This window comes from Mesoplodon densirostris, chromosome 1, assembly GCF_025265405.1.
Source record: "Mesoplodon densirostris isolate mMesDen1 chromosome 1, mMesDen1 primary haplotype, whole genome shotgun sequence".
Taxonomy (NCBI): domain Eukaryota; kingdom Metazoa; phylum Chordata; class Mammalia; order Artiodactyla; family Ziphiidae; genus Mesoplodon; species Mesoplodon densirostris.
In genome coordinates, this window is record NC_082661.1 from 114,255,692 (window position 1) to 114,274,861 (window position 19,170).

Here is a 19,170-nt window from a genome sequence, read left to right on the forward strand (position 1 = left end):
ATATCACTGTGTTCCCTGGGATGGCTTCTCAGCCTGGCCCACAGCAGCCCCTGTGGGTGCCTCCTGCTCAAGGCTCCAGGCTCCCACAGGGAATGTCCCACTGTGGGTGGGGTGGGGAAGGGATAATAAAGACACGTCGGCCTTGCTTCTGGTTGATAAAATAACTGAGGCAAGATTCTCTTTGCTCACCTAGTTTAATCTGCTCGGTGGGGAGGAAGCATTCGAGACCTGATACTTATCCAGGGAACAGCAGGGAGTCTGGGGTGACTCTTCTCAAATTGGGGACAAAGAGAAGGAGAGGAAAAGGAAATAGATGGAGAAGAAAAAAAGCACACGTTTTTGTCTCTTGATTTGCATCCCATTCCCTTGCCTGATTAAACTTCTTCCTAGGTGTTAATTCAAATAAATAACTCTTGTAGCCTCTGATATACTCAGGGGGACAGAGGAACTTGTTGGGGGGCTCCAGTTATTCAACCTCTTCCTACACAGTCCAACCCCTCCGTAAGGGGCCACCTGCTCCCGGTGGCCCTGCCACACACACGCATCTTGGGATGAGCTAACATGGGTGTGGTGAAACCATGCCTGGTCTCTGCTGGGTTTGAGAGTTTTGGCTCCTAGCCTCATCTCATTAACTGCCAAATGGACCCTTGTTAGTCCAAGATTGCCAAATTTCCAAGAATGGGAATTTACAAGTAAAAGAACAATAGCCATCTGATGTGAGGTTTACGAAGGACACCACCACAATCTCCACCACCGATGATGATGATGGTGGTAAAAATCTCTCTACTTATGAACTCTCTTCAGGTCCCTTCCCAACATGTGCCCCCAATTCTTACGGGACTGGTGAGGAAGGAGAATGCCCAGAAAGGGGGAAATAAACTAGCAATTGGCAAAGGGCAAAAGGGGAGGGGAAAGCAGAAAGGTCATAAAGCATCAGGAAGAGAAAATGCACCTCTAGCCCACGTGCCGTCTCATCGTGTGAAACTGTGTCTTTGGGTTTTACTCCCGTCTCCTCGGCCCACCCCCTGCATCCTTCCTCTCCTGACACCCCATTAGTGTGGGCCTTTTTTGGGGGGGGGCCATTGTGCGGCTTACAGGATCTTAGTTCCCCGACCAGGGATCGAACCCGGATCCCCTGCAGTGGAAGCGCAGAGTCAGAACAACTGGACTGCCAAGGAATTCCCTAGTGTGGGCTTTTTAAATTGGTGCATCTCTCAGATCAGGAACCCCATGGACCCTTGAATCATTTACATATTTGTTATAAGCATTTACTGAAACCTCTGCTAGCCAGGTGCCCTGCAGGATGTGGGAATCGTCTCTAGATACGAGGGCCCTGGGAGTTCACAGGACCCCACCAGGGTAACACATTGTGAGAAGTGGCTGGTAGTGGTCGAACAGGCTGCTTGGGAGCTGAGAGGAGGACCACCTCGGTCAAGGGGGTCACCTGACACTGAGGGAAATCAATCTGCGGTGTTCCTAATACACCCCTAATACTCTGCATGGTTGAACCCAGTGGCCTGGGTGTAGGGCTCACCTCAGGCTGGAGGTTTTCAGGCCGTGCATGGAGGAGGATAAAGAAGCCAAGAAATTCAGGATATTGCTGAGGGTGGTGACATGATGCTTCTTGGGGTTACGGTGAGAGGACTTCGAGAAGAAGAAGGGATGGCGAAGCTGAATTGGAAATGAGGCTGTGTGAGGCTACAAGGCAGGGAGGTGGTGGCCAGAGGGGGACCACGGGCCTCAAGACCATAGGAGTTCTCCAGCCTCTGGGGGCCTGGTTTTTGGGATCCTCTACGCCCTGACCTCACCTGAGCTGCTTAACCGTATCTCATCCCCACTATTCCTCCCCATCTCCTGTTCAAATCCTCCCCATCTTCCAAGGTCAAATCCTCCCCATCTTCCAAGGCCAAATCCTCCCCATCTTCCAAGGCCAAATCCGACTTCTCACGCTTTCCCTCACTTCCCTAGCCCACCTAGATCTCCTCTCCCAGCCACTAGTTACCACTTACAGACTCGCTATAGTTTCAAGTGCTCTCTTTTCCTGCCCAGGGACAGTGTGAGCTCCTCCCAAGCGCAGACATTACTGTTTATGTGCCGAGTACAGTGATAGGCACATCACAGATGCTTAAGAAATATTTAGCAATTGATCTTGGCTAGTTAGCCAGGTGCCTTGGGCAAGTTAGGTAGCCTCTCTAAACCCGCATCCATTCAATGAGGTTAATCGTACCCCCAATGACACATACCAGCCAATGATGGAGAAAACTAAGAGGTGTGGTATCCTGGACACCAAAAGAAGCAAGTGTTTTAGGTGGGAAGGTGAGGTCAACTGTACCAAGTGCTACTAAGAAACGGGGGCAGGGCTAAGATCTAACAAAGTGAAGGTCATTGCTGACTTTTACAGGAGCAGTTCCAGGGTGGGGAGGGGGATTGGGGGACGGTAGGGCAAAGCTGACTGCAGTAGTGAAACCCAGCAGGATCCTGTGGGGCTCCTGGGCACAAAAGCCTTCCTGTGTCCCCCCATTTCTTAATTACAGGAAATAGGCTTCATTCAGGCTCCAAGACCTTCCCTGAGTTCCAAGGGGGTAGGTTCAGACCGTTGCTAATCAGGGAAGGGAGGGGATGCAGAGACAAGGGAGGAGCAGTCAAGAAACAATAGCGCAGCCTTGGGGCAGGGTCCTGGTTCCCCCCTCAACGGATACACATAACAGTATCTTTGAGCTGTTTTGCAGACACTGAAACCCTCACCAGGTGGAAGAAGTTAACTGTTTGCTGCCCACAAGCACGTAGACCCCAGACTGGTTGGAACCAGAAGGTTGATGATGCAGACTCCCACTTACCTCACCACCAACCAATCAGAAGAAGGTCCACGAGCTGACCACGCCCTCTTTGAACCATTGCTATAAAACTCCTCACTACTCCCTCCAGGTCGGGACACGCAGCTTTGAGGGCATTAGCCCGCTGTGTCCCCCTTTGCATGACAAAGCAATAAAGCTCTTCTTTTCTACTTCATCCAAAACTCCGTCTCCGAGATATAATTGGGTATAGGGGTACAGAGGCTGGATTTGGCTTCAGTAGTTCAAGAGGGAATGGGAGGCTCTGGGAAGAGGCTAACAACCTGGTTTTAGAATCTAATTACAGACAGAATAGCTACAAAAGCCATGGTCAACATTTATAATGAAACAAGGTGACCAGGTTGTTCTATGAACCCCCAAACACAAGCAGGGGTCACAAAGCCCCCCTGGTGTCAGTGTCTGTGTAGAGAAAGGAGAGGGAAGCAGCAGGACATCTAACAGTTCTGGGAAAAGGAGAACCCAAAGAGCTAACAGGTACTCAGCTGGAAAGCGGGCCAATTTGAAAATGGCAGCTGAAACTTTGAAGGGATTTTTCTACTCCAAGGTGGAATGTAAAGCCAACAGCAGCTGGAAGATCTAGCCCCTACTGGGGAGAAAGTGCTGGGAATGGAATCAAAACTAAGGAGGATGAAGATGACACGTACAAGGAAAGAGAAGGTCCAGCGGGGGAGGGGAGCAGAGCCAGGAAACTGTAATGTAAGCTGAACTATTTTTAAACACTTCACCAAAAGAGCAGAAGAGGAAGCTCTGGGTCGCTAGAAAAAGCTATCTGCACCGAGCTTCTTTCAGAAAGTTCAGGAAAACTAAAACTCATAAAAATGAACAACAGAAAAGTATGGAAGGCAAATCCAACACAAAGTTACTATAAGGAAAAAGGATATAAAAGGATAGTCAGGAGTACAACAACCTTACAGATAGTGAAAGCTTGCCAAAAAGATGTGCTAACGGATCAAAACTGTAATCGTCTATTGGGTTGGCCAAAAAGTTCGTTAGTGTTTTTCTGTAAGATATTATGAAAAAACCCAAACGAACCTTTGGCCAACCCAATATTTCAACTTAAGCGAAAAGACAGTGGAAAATGATAAAAGACAGGAAAGAACAAAATGAATCAGCATTTGAAAAACTCAAAAATGAGGCAACAGGATTCAGGAAAGAAGTAGAAACTTTTAAAAAAGAATCATTTCAGAAATGAAGACTCAACTAGATGGAACACAAAGTGAATAAACATAACAGAGTATGCCTTAAGAGAAACAGAAGGTGGAAGTGAGGAAAATGTTTAAAGAAAAAAAGAAAGGATATCAAACAATTTTAGGAGATTCGGACAAATACTGGAGATAGGCAAAGAAGATTCAATATGCAAAACAGAAATCCCTAAAAAATAATCCAAAGCAAGGAAAGAGAACAAATACTAAAACTAAAATTCCAGAAAGCTTTCCTGAAATTAAAAGATGTGAAATGACAAATTGAAAAAGCACACCGTGTAACTAAGACCCAGAAAAACCAACACCAAGCCATATTCTAGTAAAACTGTTGAACTTTTGAAGGGAACTATGGAAGAGAAAGAAAAAAATCCTTTGGGCATCCAGGTAAAAAGGGGAAAATTATCTTCCGATTATCATTTGCCCTTTGGACAGCCATGCTTTATGTCAGAGGAATATTTGAGATAGTCAAGGAAAGAAAATGAACCAAGGAATACTGTTTTCATGAGCCCTTCCTGAGAAATTTACTAGAGAACAAGTTTCTGACAACCAAATAACTAGAGAAGCATTGACATAAGGACTGGTAACAAGCAATAAATAGTGACTTGCTGAACTAAGACCAAATGAGGGTTCAAAGTGAGAGAACACAGGGACTTCCCTGTCGGTCCAGTGGTTAAGACTCCATGCTTCCACTGCAGGGGGTGTGGGTTTGATCCCTGGTCGGTTAACTAAGATCCCACGTGCTGCAGAGCGCAGCCAAAAAACAAAAACAAACAAACAAAGTGAGAGAATATAGTAGGTGTTGGTTACACGTACATGCCCAGGCAATGTAGATATAACTACAAAAATAGGAGGGCACATGCAAAAAATTTTAATTGTTCTAAGAAATTGTATTGGTGGTATGCAGTATTTGAATTCTCAGCCTGTTATGTGTGTAATGTGAAATAAAGTAAATACGGACTTATGGTCTATTCTAATTCTTACATCCACTGTACCCTTGAGAACCAGGATTCTCAACGTGGAAGAAAGGAGATATGGATATAATCTAGGCGGGGTAAAGGAAAAACCCTGTGGTCATGTATCTGAATTGGAACTATCAACACAGACTCATGAATTCCTAGCTCTGTCTGAACATTTCTACTACTTAGATTGTGGTCCTGCAATGCTATTTCCCACTAAAAGAAGAGCTTCATGGAAAAAAGGCTGGTTCTAGTTCAGAGAGCAAGGAGGATATTAAAGACCACAGTGGACCCTCTGTATTTGCAAGGTCCTGCATCCTGTATCTGCAAGGTCCTGCACCCCTGCATCCTCGATTCAACCAACTACAGATCAAATATATTAGAAAAAAAATCCCAGAAAGTTCCAAAAAGCAAAATTTGAATTTGCCACACAATTTACATAGCATTTTCATTATTTTTACAATTTTTTACATACCATTTACATTGTATTTATAATTATTTACATACCATTTACATTGTATCAGGTATTGTAAGTAATCTAGAGATGATTTAAAGTATCAGGAAGGATGTGGATAGGTTACATGAAAATACTATACCATTTCAATTTTATACAAGAGATTTGAGCGCCTGTGGATTTTACTATCCTCGGGGGGTCTGGAACCAGACCCCCATGGATACGGAGGGTTGACTATACTAGGCTCATGTCAAAAGGACCAGAGGCCAAATTGAAGACGTTCCCATGGGCCAAAGATGGGACTCTGAACCACAATGAGAATAATGATTACAACCAATTGATACCCATGAGTCTATAATGCTATTAAAAAACTAACAATTAATTAGCAAACTTCACTGGCTAATAAGGAATCAATCTGTTATCTTGTCAACCAGTAAGAAAAAAAAAGGGAAAGATCCAAGCATTTATCCTGCCTTTTCTTTATGAAATGTACCACTGGGCATCCAAAGAGTAGGTGAGGGGAAGCATTTCTTTATAAGTATTCCAACTAATAAATTAAAAAAAAAAACCACCATGATGATAGAATTAGACTATTGCCATTTTGTTACCCACTAAACATTAATGGACCTAAGCAATGAGCATCAATTCCATCTAATAAAGGAGAAAGAAAGGATAGAATTAACGTCTCACCATTTGCCACTCCCTGGAAATTAATGGATCTAGGACTTAATCATTAATGGCTCCTAACATCACCTGGAGTGAGACAAGCAGACTTTATGAGCTTCTGATGTAAGGTAAGACCACCACTTGTCTTGCCAAAAGGACTGAACCCAACTCTGATCAAGCCTCTGGACTCAGCTGCCAGTTTGCAGACGATATGGAGAACAGAGGAGTGTGTTGAACTGCCCCAGACTGTGGGAAACTACAGCTCAAAAGTCTTGGGTTCTTCAATAGATAAACTTCAAGGACAAGAAGGGGATGGCAGAGGGAACTAGAGATAGAAAAACGAGCAACTCTAACTCTATAGTGTCTAGGAATGTACATGTATGATGAAACAAGAAATGCAAGGAAGTGATTTCTCTGAAGGTGATGTTGGTGGTTACTTTTGGAGAGAAGGAGAAGGCAATGACTGCAACAGAGCACCTGCAGCAGCTTCTGGGGCTGCTGGTAAAGTTCTACTTCTTGACCTGAGTGGTAGTTACATGGGGGTTCACCTTAGCTATCCATCCTTGAGCTATCCATCTGTTCTATATGACTTTCTGTATCTATGTTTTATCTTACAATAAAACGGTAGAAAAAAGAGAAAATGGGAGAAGAGGAAGTGGAAGTAGAACTCCAGACAACCCTCATGAGGAATTAAACACTATAAAAGGGAGAAGGAATGGGACGGCAGTTGGGGAGAGGTGGAGGCTCAAGGGAAGTCCTCTTTTGTGTCTTTTAGATGAGAAATGGCTTCTCTGCAGGTTGACTGGAATTATCCGGTAGAGATGGAAATAATAACCATCCAGGATGGGGGAGGCTACCACAGGAATGGCAATTTCATCTCAGGCAAGCGATAATCTGGCACATTAAATTAATGTTGATTGGAAATTTATGATTTGACATTTGGTTGGTATTTAATTTGTAAATGTGTTTTGCTTTTATAGTTATAAAGGAAGTTGATACCTGGATTTCTCCATAATAATCTAAGCCAACCCTGGAGATCTTAAAAATGTTTTTCTTTCAAAAAGGGTCTTACTCAATTTTGAGAAAAGTTGCTTTAGCAAATTCTTTTCTATAAAGAGTTCAAGAAACCTTTTTGTAAACTAAGAAATTATTCGGGCCTCATGTTCCTCATTTACAAAATAAAGGAGATGAATTACAGAATTTCTGGAGCCCTTTCCAGCTCTCAATGGGAAATTCAAGTTTTCTAACAGCCGGTTTGTTTGAAACAAAGTGCAAACTGTAACACAAACAACAGACACACAGCAAACAAAAAGTACATGTTAAATTGTTCCTCAGGGGCCTCCCTGGTGGCGCAGTGGTTGAGAGTCCGCCTGCCGATGCAGGGGACGCGGGTTCGTGCCCCGATCCCGGAGGATCCCACATGCCGCGGAGCGGCTGGGCCCGCGAGCCATGGCCGCGGGGCCTGTGTGTCCGGAGCCTGTGCTCCGCAACGGGAGAGGCCACAGCAGTGAGAGGCCCGCGTACAGCAAAAAAAAATAATAATAAAATAAAAAAATAAAAATAAAAATAAAAAAAAAATTGTTCCTCAGTTTTCCTCCCTTTACATTGTATTATCCTAAATGTTTTCCTCTTCCCATGCAGCCCTACTTTCTGAACTCATTAATTATCTTTCTGTCTATAGATGGCTGTGGATCTGGAAGCAGTAAGCTGGTAAGCGTGCCTGGTGCCAAGCATAAAGAAAAGTGATCAAGCATCCCCAGGTTTGGTACTTGTCCTTAAAAATTCGGGCTTTACTTCTCTAGCCCAGGATTCTTCATACTCCTCTTTCATCCTCTAATAAGCTCTCCTATATTCCAAACCTCTACCCAGTTCCAGTCCCCCAGACCTGTCACCTCCTCATATTCCCACACTTACATAGTTCCCTTTCACACTGTAGGAGGGTTGGCCTGTGACTAATAGTATCAGCAGAAGTGACAGCATTGTCATTTCCAAGGTTAGGTTACAAAAGACTGTGGCTTCCATAAAAAAAGAATGAAATCATGCCATGTGTGGCAACATGGATGGACCTAGAGATTATCATACTAAGTGAAATAAGTCAGAGAAAGACAAACATATATCACTTATATGTGGAATCTAAAAAAAAATGATACAAATGAACTTATTTACAAAACAGACTCACAGACATAGAAAACAAATTTATGGTTACTAAAGGGGAAAGGGGTGGGGGAGGGATAAATTAGGAGTTTGGGATTAACAGATACACACCACTATATATAAAATAGGGAAACAATAAGGACCTACTGTATAGCACAGGGAACTATATTCAGTAACTTGTAATAACCTATAATAGGAAAGAATCTGAAAAAGAATATATATATATACATATACGTATATATAACTGAATCACTTTGCTCTACACTTGAAACTAACACAACATTGTAAATTAACTATACTTCAATTTAAAAATGCAAAAAAAAAAAAAAAAGAAAAAAATCTTAAAAAAAATTTTTTTGAAAAAGACTGTGGCTTCCATCTTGGGCACACTCCCCTTCCTTGCTTGCTCTGGAGGGAGCCAGCTGCCAGGTCTTGAACACACTTAGGCAGCTCCGTGGGGAGACCCATGCTATGAGGAACTGAGGTCCTCTGTCCAACAGCCCATAAGGCCTGCCAACCACCATAGGGATCCTTCAGCCCCAGATGAACCTTAGAGAAGATGGTAGCCCGGCTAAGGTCTTGACAACAACCTCTTGAGAGACCTTGAACCCAGACCACCCAGCTAAGCTCCTGAATCCCTGTCCCACAGAAACTGTGAGATAATATACATTTACTGCTTTAAGCTGCTAACTTTGGGGGATAATTTGTTACACAGAAATAGATAACTAACATGACAGCTTTCAAACTTCCTGACCACAACCCATAGAAATGCTTTCCACTCTGCATTTCAGGACCCACACGCATGCTTACACATACACACAAACATGCACACACTCAGCCATGCACTAGACAAGCGTCCACAACTATTATTTCATGAAACAATACTTATTCCTACTGCATATACTCGGCATACTCTATTTTCTTGATTATTGTTTTATTTTTCGTTCCATTCCATTTAAAAGAAAATGGTAAAAGTGCCCCACTGAGCTGATTTCACAATCCACACATGCATTTTGGGCAAAGGGTGCAGAAGGACAGTGGGGAACAAATCATCATTTTTTTTGTTTTGCTTATCATTGGCTGATACTGCAGTAGCCATAACCTTAACTGACTCACCCCTAAAGCTAGTTTAGTTTTTTATTTTTTTAAACTAGCCCCTCTGTATAGAGTAGGTACCCAAAACTGCTCAATGTCTAATCCCTACACTTCATTATGCTTGGTAATAGGAGTCCAGATAAGACTATACTTAATTTTTCATTAATATTTCATTAACTATTTAGTCACACAAAATTTAGAAAAATATGATGAAAACCTCATTGTTCATATTCCAGCTGGGAAAAAAAAACATTAGAAATACAAATGCAGCCCTTGTGCAGCCCTTCCCAACCCCAATTCCCTCTCCCACCATAGAAGTAACCTTTATCCTGAAGTTTTTGTTTCTCATTCCCATGCATGCATTTTATAGTTTTATTGTATATTTATACATATGCAGGTTTCTTTTCCTACAGGCTTATATTTCATATAAATGGGATCATACTGCGTATATCCTTTTATGACTATTTTTTTTAATACGTAAGAAGTAAATTTATTGAGAGAGAGACACACTCCATAGACAGAGTGTGAGCCATCTCAGAAAGTGAGTCTTTTATGACTTTTTTTTGCCCAACATGATGTGGAGATTTATCTATTAACTCTAGTTCACTCAGATTTATTTATTTACTTATTTATTATTTAATGTGTTCATTCATTCATTTATTTGCTGCACTTCGCAGCTTGCATAATCTTAGCTCCCCGACCAGGGATTCAACCAGGGCCCTTGGCAGCAAAAGTGCGGAGTCCTAACCATGGACTGCTAGGCGATTCCCTCTAGTTCACTCATTTTAACTCCTGTATATTATTTCATGGTATAAATTGTACCCAAACTCATTTGTCCATTCCTCCTGTTGGTAGTCACTTAGATTTTTTTTTTCTGTTATGAACAATACTCGATGGACACATATATTTCTAGTGTACATTCTCTCTCGAGCATATAAATAGATGTTGAATTTTTTAAGAAAACAGGATTAAATACCTAAATAATCCTAGCAAAGAACTCTGATTGGTTTTATCCTTGTCCCATTTTTGTATCCCAGACTATAGGTCTGGATTTGTTTCTGTTTAGTCAATAGAGCCTCGAAAACGGGGCCAGGAGTTGGGTTAAAAGAACAAAAATAAAAAATGAAACATCTGCTTCCTTTTGAACTGCAGATGTGAAGGAAGCCTAAGGAGATAATGTCTTAGTCATTTTTAATAGCTGCTGGAATATCTTAACTCAAATGATCATGAACTTTTCTCTGTGTAACCTGCCTATCAGAATCTGTGGGGACAGCCGTGTCTTTTACCCATAATATCAGGAACAGAAGGTTGATCCTCCCTGGGTTCATCTAGGCTGGGGATCAGCAAACTTCTTCTGTCAAGGGCCAGGTAGTAAATATTTCAGGCTTTACAGTCTCTACCACAACTACTGACCTGTCTTTGCAGAATGAAAGCAGCCATAGGCTATTCATAAACTAGAGTATGAGTGCTCCAATAAAACTTTATTTACAAAAACAGGCAGTGGACCAGATTTGACCTGCAAGTCATAGTTTGTTGAGTCCTGTCCTAAGCAGAAGAAAACAATTTAGACCAGCAATATGTAGTATTGTATATCGAAATTTAAACTTTAATCTGATATTCTTCTCCTTTTAGATGGTCAATTATCCTAAAAACTGGTCACACCCAGTCCTGTTGAGAGTGCGAATAAATAATTATCAATACTATTATACACTGCCAGTAGGAGAGGTGCATTCATTTATTTCCTCAACAACTATAAAGAGCTATGAGCCCCAACATAGGCCACGTACTCCACAGGATACTGGGGACTTGAAAATAAAGTGCACAGGCACGCTATGCTCAAGGCACTGAAGGCTAGTGAAGGGAGGCAGACATTGAAATAGCTTGTAATTGCTTGAAAAAGTGATGAAATGGAAATTTCCATGTATCTCTTATTGAAACCTTGACAGTGGCATAAATATATTTGGCCAACAACAGCAGCAGCAATTAAAATAAGTAACAACTCATCTGGCTAACTGCAGTCGGAGGCATCAGATACATCCTTAATCTCATGACAGGATACCATGTGGTTTCGGGAACTGAATCCAGGTTGGAGTCCATCGGGCAGACCTGGGTTTGAGACTTAGTTCTAGTACTTACTACCCCTGGGACCTTGATTGTGCTTTTACCTCTGCGTTTTAGCATCCTCTATGTAAATGGAAATAGTAATAGTACTTACTTTAAAGAGATGATTATGAACATTACATGAAATAGTGTAGGTAAAGCACCCAGCACACAGTAGGCTTCAGGCAAATGGCAGCTAATTATACGTACTCATTCAACAGCATTTGTTGAGTGCCTCCTAAGTTCCAGGATCATTCCAGGTACTGAACTAGGACTATCATTATCCTCATGATCTAATGAGATACCACAAAAGTCTCAACTTTAGAAGCTGCACAGTCCAGGTGTAATAGGTGGTACACCCAATTCTGCGGAGTCCTCAGCCTGCCTCTTCCCACAACTGGTGGCCCTTCACCTCCCCCACCCCACCCCAGCACCATTCCCCATGACTCTTAGGAATCTGTGATGGTTAATTTTAGATGTCAACTTGACTGGGCCACAGGGTGCCCAGATATTTGGTCAAATATTATTCTGGGTGTTTCTCTGAGGGTGTTTCTGGCTGAGATTAACCTTTCACTCTGTAGACTGAGTAAAGCAGATGGCCTTCCCTTAGGTGGGTGGGCCTCATCCAATCAGTGGAGGGCCAGAATTGAACACAAAGGTGGATCCTTCCCCAAGTAAGAAGGAATTCTCCTTTCCTGATGACCTATGAATGGAACATGAGCTTTTTCCTGCCTTTGGATTCAGACACTGGCTATTCCTGGGTCTCCAGCTTGCCGACTACAACCCTTGGGACTTGCCAACGTCTACAGTTGTGTGGGACAATTCCTTCTGATAAATCTCTTTATATATAAATAAATATATTTCTCTCTCTCTCTCTCTCTCTACACACACACACACACACACACACACACACACACACACACACATCCGTTAGTTCTGTTTCTCTGCAGAACCCTAATACAGATCAGTTCTTACCCTGTACTGCTCAAGTCACAGGGATGACCAGCCTCCAGGCTGCCAGCACAGTTCTGGTCCAGGTGTGGGACACCCGGAGTTGTGCAATGTGCAACCCGCATGCTCAACACCGCAGCTGTGCTCTGATCACCCACCTCAACTCTCCATGGAGCCTCCCACGTCCCCACCTAGCCTTCTCTCCCAGGGCCTTGTACTCAGTACTCATGGACAGGGCAATGACCCACCAACTCCAAACGTCCCCGACACCTTACCTCCAGGCATGCAATGGAAGCCGTCTCCCTGATAACCAGGTTTGCACTGGCACGTGAAGGACCCTGGAGTGTTGTAGCAGACGGCATCAGGGTGACATCGGCTTAGCTGGCATTCATCCACATCTGCAAGACAGCCACCAAGCCCGGGGATAGTGAGATTTCTTCTAGAATTCCTAGTTTACACAATAATATAAGCCACTTACTCAACTTCTGGGGACTCAGTTTCTGATCTAGGAACAGTGATTTAAGAACTCAGCAAACATTAATTATCAAAACACGAACTCCTCAATTTCTATCTAGTGTATTTACAAATGTGTTTCACTTTGATGTTTTCATGAAAAATCAAGCATGCAAAAGGAAAAACGAGAGGATTTTTTTTCATTATTTCCTTCTCATCATAAACGAGAGCTTCAAAAATGTCTGAGTTTGGAGACAGATGATTAAGTGCTTGACAGAAAAATCTTAAAGACCAGAGAAAATTCACATGTTCAGTAACAAAGAGAAAGTATTTCAGAAATTATAATCTCTTAGAGAAGCTTGGACTTTCCAGAAATACTCCATGGTATAACGTTAAGTAATTTTGCAAACCAGGGGACAGGGGAACGGTGTTCAGAGTTATTTCACTTAAAATTATCTCTAAGAGCACCCTGGCTGCCAACAATGGACTGATCTGAGGTCTGAATTTTGTGGAACCATTTATTCTCTGCATCTGAAGTCATTAATTCAAAAAGGGGACTTCACTTTTTTTGGAACACAAGATTAGAGCAGGCCAGGTGAATGACTGTATGCATCTTATTAAACAAAAGGCTGGACTTTAAGCTCCACGTGTGTAAGGATTGTTTGTCTTTTCATGAAAGACAAACAATCTCCTCAGTCCCTAGCAGACAGCAGGTGTTTAATTATTGCCTGAACGAGCAAGTGACATGGAACAAAATGGTACGGGGAGGACAAGTGTCTTCCCCAATGAGAACAGCCCCCCAAAGAAAACACATAATTCAAATTACTAGAGATACAAAATACAGCCCATCTACTCAACAGAGTTGGGAAAAGAATTCTCTTTTTTTTTTTTTAATTTAACTTTATTATTTATTTTTGGCTGTGTTGGGTCTTCGTTGCTGTGCACGGGCTTTCTCTAGTTGGGGCGAGCGGGAGCTACTCTTCGTTGCGGTGCACGGGCTTCTCATCGTGGTGGCTTCTCTTGTTGCGGAGCACGGGCTCTAGGCGCACCGGCTCAATAGTTGTGGCACGTGGGCTCAGTAGTCGTGGCTCATGGGCTCTAGAGTGCAGGCTCAGTAGTTGTGGCGCACGGGCTTAGTTGCTCCGCGGCATGTGGGATCTTCCTGGACCAGGGATCGAACCTGTGTCCCCTGCATTGGCAGGAGGATTCTTATTCACGGCGCCACCAGGGAAGCCCGAGAAGAATTCTCTTGAATTTGGAGTTGAGTCAGTAATTAGCATATGATAAGTATCACCCAGGGAATTTTCTCAGGTTACGCAGGGAGGAAAGTCAGAGTGACCACGTACCTTGGCAGGCTCTGCCATCCCCAGAGAAGCCTGGCAGACAGGAGCAGGTGTAGGAGGAGCCTCCCAAATAGATGCACTGGGCCCGCTGAGAGATGTCACAGTCATGAAGGCCAGTCTCACAGTAGTTGATGGGGCGCTGGTCCACGACAGCTTCAGACAAAAGGTTGACACACAATGTTTAGAAGAGTCCCCGGAGCAGTCCCAGGGCCCTGCCAAGCAGTGTAGTCCACTGAGGTGGTTTATGTCTGGACCCCAGACCTCCAGACCTCTCTTCAGGTTCATCCCTGCTCCCCGCTGGATGGTCCCCCTGGCTCTCCTCCTGTTTCCCCCCACCTGGATCCCACCTCTGATAAGCCTTCGCAGCCTGCCACTGCAGGGGGTCAATCAGCCTGGCTCTCAACCTCAGCTTCGCCCCAGGGCTCTGTCTCAGGCCACTCTCCACACCTGGTCCCCGAAACCCAACTTTCCCTTCATCTGGATGTGGAGGTGGAATCTGCAGGTAGACGCGCTTCCCGTGGCACCTCTGTTGGTGGAGCGTTTGGAGCTGAGGATCTGAGACTTCCACAGTATCTTTGCCCTCGGCTCACTGGGCAGGTGGAATATTCACTATGAATGCCAAAGTCACCCACGTCCCACCAAGGAAGGTGAAATCAACTTTCCCAGGGAAGTGAGACGGGGATGGTAGAATGACTGTGGGCCTCTGGGGTGGGCAGCCCTGGGTTTCTACTAGGTGCATGAGTCCACCATATGGCTTTGGGTAAATCATATAACTTCTCGGAGCCACAATTTCTTCCTCTGTAGAATAGGAATGACTTCCAGCTTGCCAAGCATGGGGAGGCCCAGTAGGTGGGACTGCTCTAAAGGGTCCTGATGACAAGACTCAGAGAATGAGGTTGTAGGAAGTAGGCCTGTGACACAGAGACTAGAAAATCATACCCCATCCTGTGCTGCTGCCTCGAGATGAAAGTCAAGGACTAAGGTCTAGGGGGTGATTTCCAACAGCTGGTTCAGATACTCTGGGGTTTGTAAGGCACTTTAACTTCTGGTCTTAAAGCTCTAAGGCCCAGGTCAGAGTCCTGGCCCTTGCAATGTCAGAACAGAACACCTTCTTCCTTCAAGGAGGCCCTCAGGGTTTAGATTATCCTGGACACAGGAGGACTCCTCATCTTTATCCTCAATGAGTCTTCCCAAGATTAATTCCAGTTCATCCTGCCTCAAGTGCTTCGGCAGAGAGGGCTCCAAGCACTGTCAGGGGACAGGTAAAGAAGAGGATCCTCTTCAAAGGTCTGTGCCCATGAGAGGTTAGCAAAGTACTGTATTGGCAGATGGAGGCCCAGCCTGTGGACTCAGTAGTTTAGACTCCTGAAGTTGGACTGTTAACTAACTCCCATGGGACAGGGACCATGGAACCAAGTCTGTGGGCCAAAGGGTTACTGGATTTTAAACTGCTACAAGTGGTCCAAATTTCCTTCTAGAAAACAGTAGCCCAGATTACACTGAACCAAACCAAGGACACACTGTTTCCTTGGACCACTCCTGTTTTCTCTCACTTTTCATCGTTTCTAACATTCTTCTTCTCTCCAGGGTCTTCTTTCCCCCAACTCCTTCAGCTCGCACAGTGTGAAAGGGACACTCTCGGAGAATTGGGACCAAAAAAAAGATAGGGGAAATATACCCAGACAGAACAACCAGGAAAGGAGTCTCACTTCTCTTCCATCAAATATTCATGTCATTAGAGTGCGTAAGTGATCATTTTACACATTGTGTTCGCTCCAGCCACATTGTGCCCCACCCTTGGTAACAGGGAAGGACCTTGCTGCAACATGGGTAGGTCCTAATGTCCCCTGCCCTGCCATCACCTTCACCTTTGCTTCTATTTTTTTTTTTTGGCCAAACTGCTTGGCTTACAGGATCTCAGTTCCCCAACCAGGAATTGAACCCTGGGCCCACGGCAGTGAAAGTGCAGAGTCCTAACCACTGGACCCCCAGGGAATTCCCACACCTATGCTTCTATAATCCTCAAACCCTTTCTAGAAAAGGCAGTTTATAATTTAATTTTTTAAATCACGTTTTCCTTTATGTAAGACCATTTTTCACACCAGAGCAATTTTCTTCTGAAGGAAGCTTTAGAACTTTACAACTCCAAACAATTTAGTTCTACCTTTTTCATTTTCAAAGTACACAAAGCATTTTTTTTCTTTTTCTTTTTTCTTTATTTTTTTTAACATCTTTATTGGAGTATAATTGCTTTACAATGGTGTGTTGGTTTCTGCTGTATAACAAAGTGAATCAGCTATACGTATACATATATCCCCATGTCCCCTCCCTCTTGCGTCTCCCTCCCACCCTCCCTATCCTACCCCTCTAAGTGGACACAAAGCACCGAGCTGATCTCCCTGTGCTATGCAGCTGCTTCCCACTAGCTATCTATTGTACATTTGGCAGTGTATATTTTTAAGCAAAATATACAGCAACCCAAAGGAGACCTTTTCACTAATTTACACAAGAGGGGCCACCAGCACATCCAGCTGTGCTTCCCTCAAAGGCTCCTAACCCCGCAGGCTGGCAATTTCCTACAATTCTCACCCTGCCTGTCAACTAGCAGGGGGTGCAGGGTGGGAGGGAGGGGAAAGTTTTGGAAAGGACAGAAAATCAGGCTCAAAATGGGATTTAAAACCAGTATGGAGGTTCCTTAAAAAACTAAAAATAGAATTCCCATATGACCCAGCAATCCCACTACTGGGCATATATCCAGAGAAAACCATAATTCAAAAAGACACATGCGGGCCTCCCTGGTGGCGCAAGTGGTTGAGAGTCCGCCTGCCGATGCAGGGGATACGGGTTCGTGCCCCGGTCTGGGAGGATCCCATATGCCGCGGAGCGGCTGGGCCCGTGAGCCATGGCCGCTGAGCCTGCGCGTCCGGAGCCTGCGCGTCCGGAGCCTGTGCTCCGCAACGGGGGAGGCCACAACAGTGAGAGGCCCGCATACCGCAAAAAAAAAAAAAAAAAAAAAAAAAAGACACATGCACCCCAATGCTCATTGCAGCTCTATTTACAATAGCCAGGAGATGGAAACAACCTAAATGTCCATCGACAGATGAATGGATAAAGAAGATGTGGCGCATATATACGATGAAATATTACTCAGCCATAAAAAGGAACGAAATTGGGTCATTTTTAGAGACGTGGATGGATCTAGAGACTGTCATACAGAGCGAAGTAAGTCAGAAAGAGAAAAACAAATAACGTATATTAACGCATACATGTGGAACCTAGAAAAATGGTACAGATGAACTGGTTTGCACGGCAGAAATTGAGACACAGTTGTAAAGAACAAACGTATGGACACCAAGGGGGGAAAGTGGCGGGGGGGTGGAGGTGGTGGTGGGATGAATTGGGAGACTGGGATTAACATATATACGTTACTATGTATCAAATAGATAACTAGTGAAAACCTACTGTATAGCACAGGGAATTCTACTCAGTGCTCTGCAGTGACCTAAATGGGAAGGAAATCCAAAACAGAGGGGATATATGTACACGTATAGCTGATTCACTTTGCTGTACAGCAAAAACTAACACATTGTAAAGCAACTATACTCCAATAAAAATTAATTTTAAAAAATTAATTACAATTACATGGTCCGTTGGGGTTTTACTTTTCTAGCCCCTGCACTTCTGAAGAGAACCCTGAACGGTGACCTGGCACGGGCAGAGCTGCCCTGAGATGCTGCCACCCAGTGTGACATTGGTCCCCGAGAGACTCCTGCAAGGCTGGCTGGGGCCAGGAAATGAGACAACGCAGAGAAGGGAGGTGATGCCAAGAAGGAAGGACAAAACGAGGGAAAGAAGCCACGTGTTACAAGGAGAGAAAAGGGCGGGGGATAAAGAGCCTTTAGGAGAGTGGTTTCACAGCCTCTAGTTACTTTAAGTTCTGAGAAAAAGATCACAAAGATGAATGATTCACAATAATTCTTCCTAACAACATGACAGGAGAGGGAGGGAGAACAGGAACGCTGGGTGAGCCAGGCTGAGCCTTTAGCCTAAGCCCAGCCCTGTTCCCCCTGACCGATGGGCAGGTGCATGGTGCCGTGCACTGTACAACTCGGGATCCCAACCTGCCCATGCTCTGTACAGGCCACGTATCACAGGGGGCAACTGTATCTACACATAAAGGTGATTTGCAGGCCAGCTGAGGCTCTTTTCCTTTGTGTCAGCATACTCTGCACATTCCAATTAACTAAAAGTTTGCACCCAGGGGAAAAGAGAAAGTCACAGCTTGCAGAAAATGACAAAGATGGAAATCCACAAAGCAGCAGGGGAGGCCCTGATGGATACCCATCCTCATGGAAAGACAGTCACCTCTGGCCATCCACACACCCTGCATGAGTGCCCAGCCCCTCACAGTTGTCAGGACACAGAGCCGGCCTCCTAAACCATCCAGATTCTTTCCTCACCCTTCCCTGCTCTGACCTGACAGACATCGTCCCAGCCTGGGCTTCAACCCAGGACGTCGTTTTAACAAGGAATTCCGGGAGAGTGAAACTGACCAGTCAATTATCCAGTGAGGAGCCAGAGTCTTTGTGTGAATGCATTCAGGCAGACTTGGTTTCACCCTGTGAGCCATCTCTCTACGAGATGAGTCTCAAAGGAGGCAATTAAAAGAGGCAAAAAGCCAAGTGGGATGGAAGTGCACAGGGGGCCACAGGCAGGGGGAGAATCAGGAAACCTCGATGCCAGGTCTTGGTGGAGCTTAATGATCTTCAGGTAGTTTTCACACTGCTTCTGAGAGGGGGGAATCCATTATTCAAACAAATCTTACTCAGAAATTGATATACAGAAAAATGAAATAGTCCTTGTATCCCCACTGGCAGATCCTGGGGCATCTCCAAGGGCTCCACGGGACACAGGAAGCCCATGATGCAGTCTAATCACCTCATT

The 19,170-nt window shown here is 44.3% G+C and overlaps 1 protein-coding gene across 3 annotated transcripts in view; it reads right to left on the reverse strand.

Annotated features, from left to right (window-relative positions):
• Positions 1-19,170, reverse strand: part of NID1 (nidogen 1) — a 94,309-nt gene that overhangs the window by 23,507 nt on the left and 51,632 nt on the right. For all 3 annotated transcript variants that reach the window (XM_060108138.1, XM_060108145.1, XM_060108153.1), the window contains exons 11-12: positions 14,230-14,379; positions 12,706-12,828 (exon numbers count right to left, since the gene is read on the reverse strand). In XM_060108138.1, the coding sequence (XP_059964121.1) occupies positions 12,706-12,828; positions 14,230-14,379 (273 nt within the window). The remainder of the gene's footprint in view (positions 1-12,705; positions 12,829-14,229; positions 14,380-19,170) is intronic.